Here is a 15,231-nt window from a genome sequence, read left to right on the forward strand (position 1 = left end):
GCGCATCTTTTTTGGCTAAAATAAACGCACACTACATTACCCACAATCCCTCGTGATACGACAAATTTGGGGTCGAGGGTGAGTTGAGGCGAAGCTGCTCTGTCCGACGTGGGCTAGCGCATTTGTGTGACCGGCGAACCACCGAAAGTAGCAGACTATGAGCCGATATTACACAGTGTGAGCAGAAACAACAACAAAAAATGTTTCCAAGCACATAGGATAAGGATGTCATGGAATGAGCAGCAGCATGACGATTATGTTTCGATATGCCGCGGTAAAACACCGTGAGGCGGAAGTGACGTCTTTAATTCCGTGAGGAGCCAAGACCTTCTGTTGGAGTCACAAATTGCGGTGAGTAAACTAGTTCAGGTAAGTTCGGTGAGTAATGCAGCGAGAGCACATTTTGTCTGTCTTTAAAATTAACCACGCCATCCTTTCACGCCACTTCCGCGTCGGCCACAGCCCAACAAAACAAAGTGGAAACCTGTGTGTCGTTATTTTACTAACGCCTGTCTTTAAATCGACAGCATGGCGTCAGAATGCTCTGGGGTGCTCTCAAGCACAGAGGATGCTGATGTCCAAATAGACACAAGCAAAGCAGAAGGTCCAGCTCACCCAGAGGATGTCAAAACAGGTAGAGTCATAATAGAGTTCATTTTTGGGGGGAGGGTATTCTTAAAAATAAGTTCTGAACTCGAGTATTTAAGTAGAAATACAGGTACTGTACTGCACTGTACAAATACAACGTGAAAATTTGACTATAAATTGTAGAAAATATTAGTTTGATAACTTGGCACAATGGGGGTGGTGGCTCAAAAAGTAGTTTCCTTCTTTTAAGAAGAAAAAAAAAAGCAAAACAAAAGGTAGGCAATACATAACACTTCATCATAAAAACACGTGCGAAGTATATGTAAGTAGGGAAAGCATTTGTACTTTTTTACTTTCTCACACGTGCGAAGTATACGTAAGTAGAGAAAGCATTTGTACTTTACTTTCTCATCACAGGTGTTGTAGATATGATGGAATATGTTGAAGACCTGAATTCAATTTTATGGTTTTGTACTAAATGTCTTCTATTCTTCGGAACAGGACTTGTTTATTTTTCACCAGTGTGATAGTCATTGTGGCAAACGTAGTGTTTTGTGATGGTCAAGCCTCAGGACAGATATGGATAAAGTTTTACAAGATCCATCAGAACTACCTATTTTGCTTGCGTATGGCTGCTCGCTGGAAGTGTGTGAATCAAGATCCTTGTGTGTTACTGTTGGCTTATCTAAGTGGGTTTAAGTTAAAGACAAAAAAACAAGAGGCTCTACATTTCAGGCAGACTAACTTGAAGGTTCTATGTGTTATAGCTTGACTAAGTTCCATGAACATTTCGCCTTTTTTTTAAATTGAGGTGAGGTGTATCATGTTTAGTTAATCTGAAAGTTGCGTTCCAAGACTTTTACGCAATGCAGTTATTTATTTGCAGCCACGTCCAGCCTCACTGATACTGACGTTATCTTACACCAGGCATTATACACCCCACATTAATAGTAAAAGGATGGTGAGGCTAATTCCTTTTAATTTGACATCATCCTCTCACAAGAGATCAAGAGATTTTATTTCAAAGTGTTTGCATCTGGACCAGATACACCACTAGCACATTTTGTTTGGACCAAGCTGTTTGAAGTTTGTTTTTCTCTGTGAAGACTATAGCACATCAATACTAGTTAGAGGTATCATTTACATGAAAATCTGAGAACTGTGTATGGATGAAGAAACAAGCAATTAATAAACTGAGAGAAGATTAAACCAGAGCCATGGCACAAACATTGGTCATAACTAATACAACCATTTGGAATGTCCTCCCGAAGTTAAAAAGGACAATATGTCAAGTAGTTGGCAACAGAATCATTTTGATAGCTGCAGAGAGACCGTAAATCATTTTTAGTGCCATTAGCAACAACATCCAGAGGCACAAAGACTCTCGTGACGTATTATTTTGTTTTCGGTTTTCTGCAAAAATCAGAATCAGCTTTATTGGCCAAGGGTGTAAAAACACGGCATTTTTCTCCTAAAAAAAGAAATTGTCCTCACTTTTCCAATACTTTAAGAGGGGAGTGTGCATTACGGGGAATATGACGGCTTCTCTTTGGGTGTAACCACAGTAGGACGTCCAAACTTTAATGGCCATAAAGTTGCAGTTGCAGATTTTAGGGAAGAAGAGGAATGGAGGTTTTACAAAGTGAAGAGTTTCAAAGCAGTTAATCTCTGGACAATGGTGTCCTCATACTTTTGTCTAGCTGCACCACAAACACAGTTAACTTATTTTTGCTCATCTTAGTCCATCCATCGTTTGCTATATAAATTGAATGGATATTAAAATTGTCTCCTCTATTCCCATCGAGTGTTGCCTGCTTTATTGGTGTGTGTGTCTGTGTCCCAACGACAGACTCAATGTACAGCAGACATTGTGACACATCCATTGACCTTTGCGCTGTCTCACTTCGTATGGCTTTGACAGATGATAAAGGAGTCGACGTGTGCCCGTTCTTCCTGGAAGGGAAGTGTCGCTTCGGAGTCAGATGTCGTATGTCCCACAGGTCAACCCAGCTGATCTGTGAAGTAACCAGCAGCTCACTGTAAGATTTTAGACTAATTATTTTTCCTCTCCTAACGTTTGGATTAGCCTCGCTTTGTTTGTTTAGGTATGAGCTCTGTGTTTCTGAATTAGATCTTATAGAGCGTGATGTGTTAAGGTTTATGGATGTGGTGAGGGAATACATGAGGGCAGTTGGGGTTAGAGAGGAAGATGTAGAAGATAGGCTAAGATGGAAAAAGATGACACGCTGTGGCGACCCCTAACGGGACAAGCCGAAAGGAAAAAAAGAAGAAGAGCGTGATGTGTTAAAATGTAAATTTAAAAAGGAATGCAGTACAATGATTTGCAAACCATTTTCTAGTTACAGTATATTCAGTTGAATACACTATCAAGAAAAGATAGTAATGTTCTAACTAGACTTTTTTTTTTTTTACCACAGGATCTACTTTTCAAGCAGCCAGCCTCTTGTGATCGAGGGTGGGGGGGGTCTTTTTTTTTTTTAAGAACGGCCAATAATGAAATAGAATGACCAAGTCACAAAGATCTACCCACTACAAAAATGCAAAAAATATTTATTTTAAAGTATATTGAGGATTCTTTATGTGTAAATGTATGTTTGTGTGGCTTGCATAACTGCATGAGCCAGTATTGCACAAAACAACATAGTGAACCATAAACATTTTTTGTAACTATCTGAGTTCATGTTGATGATCACTAAACACCATACGAATGAAAATGCACACCCGGGCTATGTCACTCACGTCAGTGCATGCGTCCAACTGCAGTGAGAAACACAATTTCCGATGTTCTTCCGCACCAGCCATGGCTTCACAGCGCTGTGTAACTGTACTCCTTTACAGAGAAGAGATTTTGCTGTGCGGCCAATTGGGATTTTAGTTCGTTTGCTTTTCTCATTCTCATCTTACTTTTCGGCAGAATGTTGGTGTTGTATTTTCCATAAACAATTAGAAAATGCGACGACCTATTTCACTACACCGGCAGATGAGGCAAACGCACTTCGAAAATGACATTGTTAAAAAGTTGTCCGCCTCCCATTCCAGATGAAAGTGATACATTTTTGTCTTCTTCACTGCAGCATCCATACTGATGTTTGATAAGATTTCTTAAGAGAGGGCTTAAAATAGTGGGGAATTCGCCAACTAGCATGTTTTCCTCTACTGTCGTTGTTTGCACATGCGCGGTGAGCTAAAGGTCAGAAAAAAAAGGCTGTCTTTTTTTTTTTCACGTGGCATGGCGTTGCGATCGACGATCAAGCACCCCTGTTCTAACTGATAAACTTTCTTTTTTTTTTTGCAAGTATTCACAAATTTTGAATCTGATGCCTTTACACGATGATATATTTTTTCCTTTTCTTCATAGTGACCCAGCTATGGCTGTTGCAGACATTCTTCTTCACGACCAGGAGGACGAATGTGATGAAAAGGAAAAGAACAAGGGCCATAAGAACAAATCCCCAAAGCCTAAAGAAAGTGAGAGAAAAGGTAATTCTTAGTTCATTTTCTACGAGGATTCTTTTTTGTTTGTTTTTCTCTTAACCTCAGAGGTCTCTTGGTACTCTTTTCTCCCATCAGATGTCAACAAAAAGCCCTGCATGCGGACAGCTGATGACGTAATCTCTCGGATTCTGTGGGACTCTTCGGTTGATGAGACGCAATTCGGAGTAGGATATGTGGACCGTTTCTTGGGTGTGCTGGAGCGCCCCTTCTCTGAATTCAACTGGGACACTAACCCACGTGACTGTGACTACACCGAGCTTGCCCTGCCCAGGCACAGGATCCAGTACTTCACCTACAAAGGTCACCGCGTCTGGGACCGTCACAGCAGGACTGACAGGGTGTTTGGGTCCACCGGTCAATCTCTGGCTCCCCCCTTTGGAGGGGAGGAGGAAGTAGGAGGTGAGCAAGCACGTTCTTGTGTTGCTGGACCAACAAAGATTAAGCCGACTGACCCATTGCCATCCTTTTTTATGTAAAGAAACACAGCCTGACGACCAAGAGCTACAAGAGAGAGTAACTTTGGATCACCCAGAATCAACAAGAGCGCATCCACCTGGTGCTGTCGGGGAGAGAATGGAGTGTATTCAGGCTGAGAACACACATCTGGAGGAAGACAAGCACAATGAGATTAACGCTCACACCTCTGAGTCAGCACAAGCAGTTCAGGCGTCGGCATGTGATGTGCAAGAGTCTCCAAATAGGTCTGTTTTTCATCCTCATTGAAGATCGATGACACTTCCCATCCATCTCTGTTATCTTCAGCCTACATTCTTTGCTGAGAGTGCCAACTTTATGTCATGCAGTTAAAGGTCTCAATTTCTACCCATTGTCTCAAGACTGCTTCTCGTTTATACTGTAGATGTTATGCAACCTCTAAAACAAACAGAACAGACAGGTTGCAATCAATTAAATGCCCTGAGAATGAAATGACTCGGATGAATGAGACTGTTCACAGGCAACCTTTCAGGTGATGTGAAATTTAGTATGAATTCCAATGTCGCTGTGTGGGGAAAAAAACACCCAAAACATCTTGTAGGGGTGCGGGATGTAGAAGGGCAAGCTCATGTTTTACCTCAAGGAGGAAATGCTTTAATCAGTCCTTGTTTCAAATCCAAATTTCCAACGACAGCCTCTATAACCAGGATTTAAAGTAAAAGACAAGTGGTCAAGCATAGTGTTATGTAATCTGTGGTATGCTCCAAAGTGTGACGCACATCCTGACAGGCTCTCCTGAGTTATCTTATGTTTTGTTTCTCATTTCAGCATGAAGGCCTTGGAAGATAAAGTAGGACTGGGCTTAAAAGATGGTGACACAAAATACAAATTGGCCAACGGGGAAGAAAGTTTTGAAGGCCAGAACAATTTGGTAGGTACAGTAACGTTCACTGCCATTGGCACAGTGGCCTCTGCTTTAATAGATGCACTGCCCAATTAATCGCCGTGTGAGTCATCTACTTGAACAAATAAGTGCGTGACACACTGGTGCTTCAGGAAAAAAACAGCAGACTCAGTACGTGTCACTTAGTCTAATTGGCTTTATATGATATTATTCTAAGGGCAGCGTGATTGCCGATTTGTTCACACTTCTGCCTCGCTCTTTAGAAGTTCTTAGTTTGAATCTTACCTCCGGCTTTCCTGTGTTGAGTTCATATGTCCTCCCAGTGCTTGGTGGCTTTTCTTTGAGTTCTCTAGTTTCCTCGCACATTCCAAAAACATGCATGCTAGATTCTTGGAAGACTTAAAATGCTTTGATTTGAAGACTTAAAATGAATGTGAGTCTGAGTGCTTATTTTGTCTACAGTATATCTCCCCTGCCATTAGCTGGTGACAAGTCCAGGGTGTATCCCGCCTCTCACCCAAATTCAGCTGGGATAGGATGCAGCTCACCCGCAACCTTAATGAGGAAAAGTCCAAATTGTGTCAATATTCTGTTTGGCCACTGATATTTTCCAGGACTGCCTTAAGGCAATGAGTTTACGAGAGAATCACATTTGCGCTTAGGGCTACACTTATTTATGTTGCTAGTGATTTAGCGAATGTTTTGTGTGTTTAGTTATTGTTATGCAAGCTATAGACTGACTACATCGTAGCAGAGTGAATTTTATTCATTGTAGCCCCATGAAATATTAAAGTGTGAGGGGTGCGGAGGTGGGTAGAGGAGACATAAAATCTTGTGTACTGTTACTTGGGAGTGATATCAAACTCAAATGGAAGTAAAAAGTATTCCTCTCAATAATTACTCAAGTATTCAATGAAAAAAATATACTCATGTTTAGAAACTAAGGAATAATGTTTATTTTTATTTTTTTAAATTAAAGCATGGCAATGAGACAAAAATATAAAATGGAAATTTGCAAACTCAGGTATTGCCCAATGTGATCGCTTTAACTGAAACAATAAACTTCATCTTGGTAAAATATAAACAAATGAATTCCGCGAGAAAGTGTTATAAATTAAATTTCTTCCTTTGCACTCTTGAAACAGCACAATAGATTCAGCAGGCAGCAATTACATACCTGTTCTTTTCTGTTGTTCTTACCAGGTCTTATGAACATTAGTCATTTTAAAAAATTTGCTTATCTATGAGGCTATGGAGGCTTTCTGTGTGGTCATGTGACTACCTGGGATTGGTCAGAGTCAGACATTGGTGACTACCAGTTGCGTTGGATGGGTGAAACAGAGCTATGTGATAGCGTCCAAGGCAAACGTCTCTCTAACAAAACATAGATCGCACAAGCAGTAATCAATAAATGAAGATAACGGTGGTGAGCTGAATGTAACACAGTGTAAGGGCATAAAAGTACCCCGTTTCCTCTCATTAAAAACTCAAAATTAAGAAATAGGTAGGCATTCCCATCAGTCTCTGCAGGGGTGCATTCACTTTTGTGAGCTATATGAGCAATATTGTAATTGACCTGCATTCTTAATAATTCCAGCTGATGTTTGATAGTTTTCTTTTAATTTTCTAGAATCTCTCGGCACCTCTTGAGCAGCAAGAAGAGAGCCACGGTCGTCGTCCCCCTAAAAAGAAGCCCACGCACTTCATCACATTCAGGGCCAACACTCCTGCCATCCTCACCTGTTTCCAGCAGCTCCAGGAGGAGATCTGTGCCCTTCTCCCGTCGTCCGCCCCTCACTGGCAGGACTCGGCCAGCCTGCATGTCACCCTGTGCCTCCTGGTCCTGCCAGGTTCGGCCGAAGTTGAGCTCGCTGAGGAGATCCTGCGACGCTTTGCCTACTTTGATCGCAACCCCCCCGTGGCCGTGACCTTCCCCGTGAAGCTGAAGCATTTCAATGGTAGGGTGCTGTACCTGAGCCCCCAGCCTCAATTTCAGCTCCAGCAGCTCAATGGTGGCCTGCAGGAAGAGTACAGGACCCGGGGATTGCTCCACAGGGACTCCTACAACCCGCGGTATCATCTCACCCTGGCCAAGGTAAAGGACAGGGAGGGAGAACGCATCTTTAATGACGTGGGCGACCTGAAGGTGGGCAAAGGTTTAAATTTCGGCCGTTTGCCTGTGAACTCTTTGCACCTTTGCGTCATCGGGGATGCCGATGTGGACAATTTTTATGAGACTGTGTGTACGGTGACGCTACGATAATTGATTGCGCATCTGCGGATAATTCGTGCGCTCACCAAATGCTTTATTAGGTACACCGGTACGACACGATAACGTCTGATACAGGAGCTGTATCATAAACTCTGCCTTCACAAAAATAATCATATTCATTTTTGGGTAATTATGCAGCAATGTTTTTATGGTTGAGAACTACACTGCAACGTTCCTATTTAGGGTGGTAAAAGATAACAAACGGCTCTGTGTGATTTACTGCGTTGCAAAATGCAACCACCATAATAACCATATACTTAAACAAAGAGCTCTCGTAACTTTTTTTTATCATTGTGGAGGCAGAATAACTTAAAGAGCAATTGTATTGGGTCTCACTGATTCGTGAGCATGTAATGTTTTTAATCAATGTGTGTATAAGGATGTACTTATAAGTTGGGTACAGATCACTGGATACAAGAACTTGGGGATATAGGAAAGCAGATTTCCTGAATCAATCATTTTTGGGGTGTATGATGTTAGATATAAATATTTAAATTTAAAAACAGGACATGAGGACAGGCTACCGTTTTAAAGACAAATCTGTTATATAAATATCTTAAATATGAATGTATCCCATAAATTATGCAGGGACTTTGCGTTCAAAATTATTTTTTTAGGCTCCAGCAATCCTCTGACCCTTGTGGATAAGCGGCATGGAAAATGGATGGAAAAAAAGTTGAAAAGTGTCTCGTGTACGTGGGATAACCCTTTGAGGTTTTAGGTTTCCTGGCAGAATAACAGCTTGAACTCAGGAATGCATAGATGATTTTAATTCATGTTTCACATGTTTACTGAGGCACCATCGAGCCAATGATACATACCAAATACTAGAAAGCTGGTTTGTGAAATATGGCACCTTTTAAATAATCAAACAAGGTATCTGTTTTTGTATTCATATGCATTTTAATCAGAATTTGGAAGATCAGAGATGCAATGGACCTTTCCTATGGTGATCTCAAGCTTCGCCTCCTTAGCCATGTCCCACAGGCTTCCAAAATGGCGACTGAACAGAACATGTTTGAAGTCGATTCTCTCTCGCGTATTCCAGATGATATTGCGGTATGTTTTTTGCCAAATGCGTCAGACTTGTCCATGAGAGTTCTACAGAGAGGTCTTAACTATTTCACATCAGGATTTGTACACGGAATTAAGATTTTGGATGGAGTAGGACGCAATGTCAAGAGTTACAGCCAAACGTTGGCGATCGATGCAAAAAAGTTTGACGCCTCATAAACTTCGTATTGAAATCCAAGAGGATAAAATAGTGGAATTGTACTGCGCATGTAAAGCAGGGTGAGTACATTTTACTTGGAAGGATCACGAGTAATATCATTTGTCTTTATAAGTGACCTGGCTCATAATTTCTGTCTTTAAAGTCTGATGTGATACAAATACCCAAATATTTCTACCCAAATTTCTCTTGCATGACATCGCGCATTTTCGTATCACTAACCCCACTGTTCAGCAGAAAACATTACACACTTTATTCAGCAGGTCAGTGATACACTAACAAAGTGAAAGTTGTTCTCCTGAAATGTATAAAGCACTGATAATAGTTGAATCAAACTCAGAGAAGTTACTTCTCCCTCGCTTACCTTCGAACATACAGCCTTGTGTTTCTTGATATTATCCACATTTAGTTGTACGCGCGCGCTTCCGCAAGCCTTAATCCATCGTAGACACTTCGTCAACTGTGTTTTAGGCTTTGGAAAATGAATCAACAAGGCCCCTTGTAACCTAGCAGGATATTTTTCATCAGAATTGCATGTTCCCCAAGCGCATCTGAGGACCATTTTCTTCGTAACATTAACTTTTCCAAGCGCACGCTACTGACAACCAGTATTGCTTGTGGGACAACATGGCGGGGAGGGGCGTGTGAAGCCAGCGGTTAAGACAATGCGGCTATCTATTGGCTATTATTGTACGAGTGATTGACAGGTCGGAAAGGTCCATTGGCTCGTTTGGGATATTCACCCTTTTACTGTGAGCCTATTATTTAATATTTACACTGCTTCATTAATACATGCATTACTTTCAAAGACAACAGTTAGGCACACGTTTGTGATGCCTTTGATAAACAGATCTAGTATAGGCTTACATTATGGAGGTCTACTTACTATGATGACTTGTTGGTATAAAGCGATCGCAAATCCTTAACAGACTACGTTAGGCGCAGTTTTATTCCTATTCATTTTTCCATCTAATAATCATAATGCTTCTGACATGCACTTTATGGTGCTAAGTACAGTTATTGTACTGTAATTAGATAATATATGCACCTGCTATAAATGTTTATCCGTGGCTCATAAATCGTTTACGAGGCGAAGAGATTGCATTTAGTTGACATCAATGACTTAGCCAATGTGCTTGTATTGCACGCCCCATCATTCCAGCATTTATACAATCTGTTTTTGATGAATACTGAATGGACTGTGTTCCACAAGTGTAATCCTTCTCTTTTTTGGGGGGACCTAATGGGGGGAGGCAAGTGCAATTAAAATCTACATATTACCACGGTTGTTGATTATTTAGCTGTGGATGGGAGTGGTGGTATTTTATGCGATGAATAAAGCTGCATTGGGCTGCTCTGCGTTCGAGCATGAGGAGCAACTCTTGCATATGTAACAACATTTTCTGTCTTTTTCCCTCTTCCTCCTGGAGACACACACACTTGCACACTATACATAGACTCCAAATGAGTCAGTGGGCATGCTCTGTGGCTTGCTACTGTTTGCGCCCTTGCTCGCTCATGTTATCTCCCTTCCCCCACTCTCTTTCAGTGACACAGAAAACTAGCCCCCTCCCCTTACTTTTAACAATTTTTTTTTGCTTATTCGCTTCTCCCACCCCCTTTACCCACCTTTTCAATGCTCTTCTCAATCCTCCGACCTCATCACTTCACCCAAGTGGTCACATATTCTCCTTGTTACTCGTGCAGCCTCCATGCCAAACTGCTTTTGCCCCCCCCCCCAATTCCCTCTCTTCATTGTTCGCTACATCTCTCTCAGCATCACTGCCTGGGAATCCCCCCGCCCCCCAACACCCCACCCCACATTCACCAGAGTGCTTAACTGCCACTTGCACTCATTTAATGTGCATTTCTCGAGTACATCAGCTCTCCTTTGCCAGGAGCAGACTGTTTTGTATCCGCGCATGTGAGAGGATTGCTAAAATGTCCCGCACTGTTCCCTCCGTAATCTAGTCCAGGTTCATTCCGCTTCTCTTGATGGAGATTGGTCAGGTTGATGTGGGGTGGCCGTCGAAATGAGAAGCGGTCCACCACCCCCTCTTGCCCACCACCTTCCTTTAAATCCCCTTTAACAGATTAATAATCTTCGGGCAACATCGTGCCGGGTGTGAACATACGGAGGGCAACAATGAAATGATAGAGTCCCCGTGGGGTGTCTCCTCAATCTTAATCCCTTTTTCCCTCTCTCTCTCTCTTGCTCTCATCTCTCGTTCTCTCTTGGTCTCTCGCTCACTCGCCCTCACTGAGAGCTCCTCTGCCATCCATCAACACGAGCGGCTCTCCACTGTCACTTGACAAACCTACAATTATTGGCTATTTAATATTTCAGCAGCCGTAAGAATTACTCTCTTGCTCTTGCACTCTTCCTGCCACATTTAGACTTATTCTTTGGCATATCCCTGGGCTTTTTCCCCCCTCCTCAGCAAGATGTTTTTGCAAAAGCATCAGGGGTTGATTGCTGGCAGTATACTTCTTTGAGTAGGTAAATATTTCACGAGCGGCGGCGAGAAGCGGCAGAACACAAAAAGAGAAGCCTTCCAACACAACTGTCAGAGGTAAGAAATGGATCAATCTTACTGTCAGGCTTCTTTTGTGTCTTTTGATATATGGTATGGATTCAATGAATTATGAATCCTGCTGTGAGATCATGCATTTGTGCATATTTTACTATCCTATTCATTGAAATGAGTTGCAGAAAATGCTGCAATGATGCTGATGCCTTCATTGCATCCTTTTTTGGTGGGGTGATGGGGACTATTTTGTGTGTGTGTCAACTTGCCGTGTCGTACTCTCGCCCACATCCGCTGCACTGATTTGCACCGACTTACCGACGGCACTCACTTACCTTTCGGTCAGCTGCACTCACTTTTAGAGGAGAGTGCGCAGCGCTGTCAGGAGTGCACGTTAATCACGCGGATGAATGTCAACTGAAAATGGACGAGGAGGCATTGGGATGCCGTGGAGGCTTTGCATACTAGATGAAGCATGTAAGCACACAAGATGTTAATGAATTTTCCCCAGATGATCGAGTGTGTTATAAGCCTTTAATGGCCTGTAAATTCCCGTCATTAGAGGTTATTGTTAAGTGCTGTTTACTATTCCTTTGACTGGACCTTTGTATATAAGGTCAAGCGCATGCACACCATTGCACAAGGATATATATTTGAACATGATGCACATTCATTCTGCAAATATTTTATGGAAGAGTATACCTTCTGTGATGAGTTCACATGTATCTTTTCCGATAAATTTGATAAAGGCAGTTTTCCTTGTTGCACTGCCCCATCTACACAAAATGGCCCATTTCTCCCTACCCGCTGTACATTCAGACATCATGGAGTCTCAGAGTGTCAAGCCATGGCTTTGCGCGCGCATGTTTCCTTAGGCCACTGCCATTGGCCAGCGAGCAAGCTTCAAATCACAGTTATTCGCCTTCACTTATGTAAGATAGCATGCTGGCAGGGGACAAGCGATGAGTAACTGCTCAAACCCACCACCCACATCCAACCCTTGCTTCCATCATAGCTCCAATAACTTTACGAAATGGAGCAAACAGGTGATGCCTCTTGTTGAAAAAAAAAAAAAAAATGCCTGACTGTTTAATAATGATTTTGAATGCCTCATTTGTCACCTCCTCTGTTGGATTGTCGTGTGCGTCAAGTGTTGCCATCTATACCCGTAAACGCTTACTTGCTCACTTGGCTCGGCAGTCATGTAAACATACAATCTTGCTTTGGTTAGTAACATGTTCCTTTAGTTCACGATGCAAACATCTTTTCTCTACATGTACCCAATGATGTAGCTAAGAATGTTCATCAATGGACTCAAAGCTTCTTCATATCGACTGAGTACAAGTTTGTTTTAGACGACGGATGTGTTGATTACAATAACACATTGGAATTACAAAGTTACCATTATAAAATGGTCATGCCGAAATGCAACCACAATGTCTCCCACTTTCATTTGTTTAGATCAAAAGAAAAGTTGTTCAACGTAACCAGGTTCCAATAAGCTCGAATAAAATGGCCAATATATGTGTAGAAAATGTATCCATCCATCCATTTCTAAAGTGGTTATCCTGATTAGGATCATAGGTGAATAGGAGGCTAATCGCAGGACTGGTTGCCAGTCAATCAGAAAACCCATACTGAGATGGACAACCGTTTACATTCACATTCATACCATCACTGAATGGGATCTGCACAGGTTGAAGTCATGCGAGGGGCAGACAAACATCAATTTTTTTCCCCAGTGGGAAAGAATAATAATATTACAGATCTGAATAATTACTATACACATCTAAGCCCTCCTAATGTAAACTGGGAGTAGTCACAGTTCAGCACTATAAAACATGGAAATATTGTCATTCATTGCCAATACCAGGCCCTGCAAGTGGCTGGTGACCAGTCCGGTGTATACCACGGAAAACTCAGATGGGATAGGCTCCAGCTCAGCTGTGACCCCGATGAGGACGAGCACAAAAGGAAATGGATGGGTTGATGCAAGTAACAGGACAAGGTTTTACAGACAGTGTGAAAGGGGCTTTTGAATGGCACAAGTCTTTTACATTATGAACACCAGTCTTTTGTGGGGGAACGGGGGGGGGGGGGGGGGGGGGCTTCAATTTGTCAGTATCAGAGCTGAAATATAAACAACGCAACTGAATTTTTACATAAATAATTTTAAGAGGGGAATTGCAAATAAATGAATCACAAATGAGAGCTTCACAGGCCCACAGTTGACAAAGCTTGGCAACACCCTTTAGTAGAAACCACCTATTAAGAGAATCTGGGTGCACAAGTCTCCAAACTCTGGGTACGTGGTCTCTGATTACCCAAATTGATCTCAGAGGTTCTATTAGGCTTTTCCAGACATTTCTTTTCCCTCCGTTCTATCAAAATGCTTGAGATTTTTTGCTGACAATGACTGCTCTTTCAAACGGATGTTAATTGTCTATCTTTTCTAAGGCCCTAGTTCCAGCTCAAGAAAAAAACGCCCCAAAGCATGATGCTATCACTGCCGTGCTTTACTGTAGCTAGGGTTGTGATTTGTGATCTGGCACAGTTGTGTTTGAGAAAAACATAACATTTGGAATTATGGCCAAAAAGCTTGCCTTGAAATCATCGGACCACCACCGTTTCCTGCATCTGTTTTGTAGAGCACTTAGTACAAAACCTGCAGGATCCTGATAGAAACAACAAATCATATGTCAGTAAAAGATTATGAGAACACCCCCAAAAATGATGGGGTTAATCAGTGGCACTTTATATGGTGAAATGTCTTTACTGACTCCATCTACAGTGAAGAAAATGAGTATTTGAACATCCTCTTATATTGCAAGTTCTCCCACTTAGAAATCATGGAGGGGTCTGAAACTTTCATCGTAGGTGCATGTCCACTGTGAGAGAGATAATATAAAAAGAAAAATCCAGAACTCACAATGTATGATTTTTTTAATGATTTATTTGTGTGATACAGCTGCAAATAAATATTTGCACACCTGTTTATCAGCTAGAATTCTGACCCTCAAAGACCTGTTAGTCCGCCTTTAAAAGTGCACCCGCACTCCATGTATTATCTTGAATCAGATGCACCTGTGTGAGGTAGTTAGCTGCCTAAAGACAGCTGTCCACCCTACACAATCAGTAAGACTCAAACCTGTAACATGGCCAAGACCAAAGAGCTGTCCAAAGACACCAGAGACAAAATTGTACAACTCCACATGGCTGGAAAGGGCTACGGAGAAATTGCCAAGCAGCTTGGTGTCTGTTGGAGCAATCATTACAAAATGGAAGAAGCTAAAGATGACGGTCAATCTCAATTGGAGTGGAGCCCCATGCAAGATATCACCTCGTGGGGTCTTAATGATCCTTAGAAAGGATAGAAAGGTATCAGCCCAGAACTACACGACAGGGCTTGGTCAATGACCTGAAAATAGCTGGGACCACCGTTTCCAAAGTGACTCTTTGTAATACACTAATACGTCACGGTTTGAAATCATGCATGGCATGGAAGGTTCCCTTGCTTAAACCAGTACATAGCAAGCCCCGTCTAAAGTTTGCCAATGACCTTGGATGATACAGAGGAATAATGGGAGAAAGGTTTTGTGGTCCGATGAGACCAAAATGGAATTTTTTGTTCATAATTCCACTAACCGTGTTTGGAGGAAGATGAATGATGAGTTCCATCCCAAGAAAACCATCCCTACTGTGAAGCATTATGCTTTGGTGGTGTTTTTCTGGACATGGGACAGGACGACTGCACTGT

The 15,231-nt window shown here is 42.0% G+C and overlaps 2 protein-coding genes across 5 annotated transcripts in view; both read left to right on the forward strand.

The window, feature by feature from the left end:
- Nucleotides 1-82: 82 nt before the first annotated feature.
- On the forward strand, nucleotides 83-9,525 carry leng9 (leukocyte receptor cluster (LRC) member 9). The gene is made up of 8 exons (XM_061820861.1): nucleotides 83-351; nucleotides 528-634; nucleotides 2,510-2,627; nucleotides 3,968-4,089; nucleotides 4,180-4,503; nucleotides 4,583-4,805; nucleotides 5,368-5,470; nucleotides 7,074-9,525. The coding sequence occupies exons 2-8, from the start codon at nucleotides 529-531 to the stop codon at nucleotides 7,704-7,706; spliced, it is 1,629 nt and encodes a 542-aa protein (XP_061676845.1). The 5' UTR covers nucleotides 83-351; nucleotide 528; the 3' UTR covers nucleotides 7,707-9,525.
- The window catches only part of ttyh1 (tweety family member 1), a 40,852-nt gene continuing 33,027 nt past the window's right edge, over nucleotides 7,407-15,231 (forward strand). For 2 of the 4 annotated variants that reach the window (XM_061820855.1, XM_061820858.1), the window contains exon 1: nucleotides 10,766-11,519. The gene's annotated coding sequence lies outside the window, so the exon portion shown is untranslated. Of the gene's footprint in view, nucleotides 7,590-10,765; nucleotides 11,520-15,231 lie in introns of those variants that run through there. The other 2 variants (XM_061820856.1, XM_061820857.1) reach the window with 2 other exon arrangements.

This window comes from Syngnathoides biaculeatus, chromosome 5 (assembly GCF_019802595.1).
Source record: "Syngnathoides biaculeatus isolate LvHL_M chromosome 5, ASM1980259v1, whole genome shotgun sequence".
Classification (NCBI taxonomy): domain Eukaryota; kingdom Metazoa; phylum Chordata; class Actinopteri; order Syngnathiformes; family Syngnathidae; genus Syngnathoides; species Syngnathoides biaculeatus.

Bases quoted from the DNA above. Each gene is read 5' to 3' on its own strand.
- leng9 (XM_061820861.1), top strand. From the start codon at position 529: ATGGCGTCAGAATGCTCTGGGGTGCTCTCAAGCACAGAGGATGCTGAT. The intron at 2,628-3,967 runs GTAAGATTTTAG...TTTTCTTCATAG, and splicing joins GAAGTAACCAGCAGCTCACT to TGACCCAGCTATGGCTGTTG. The intron at 4,806-5,367 runs GTCTGTTTTTCA...TTCTCATTTCAG, and splicing joins GTGCAAGAGTCTCCAAATAG to CATGAAGGCCTTGGAAGATA.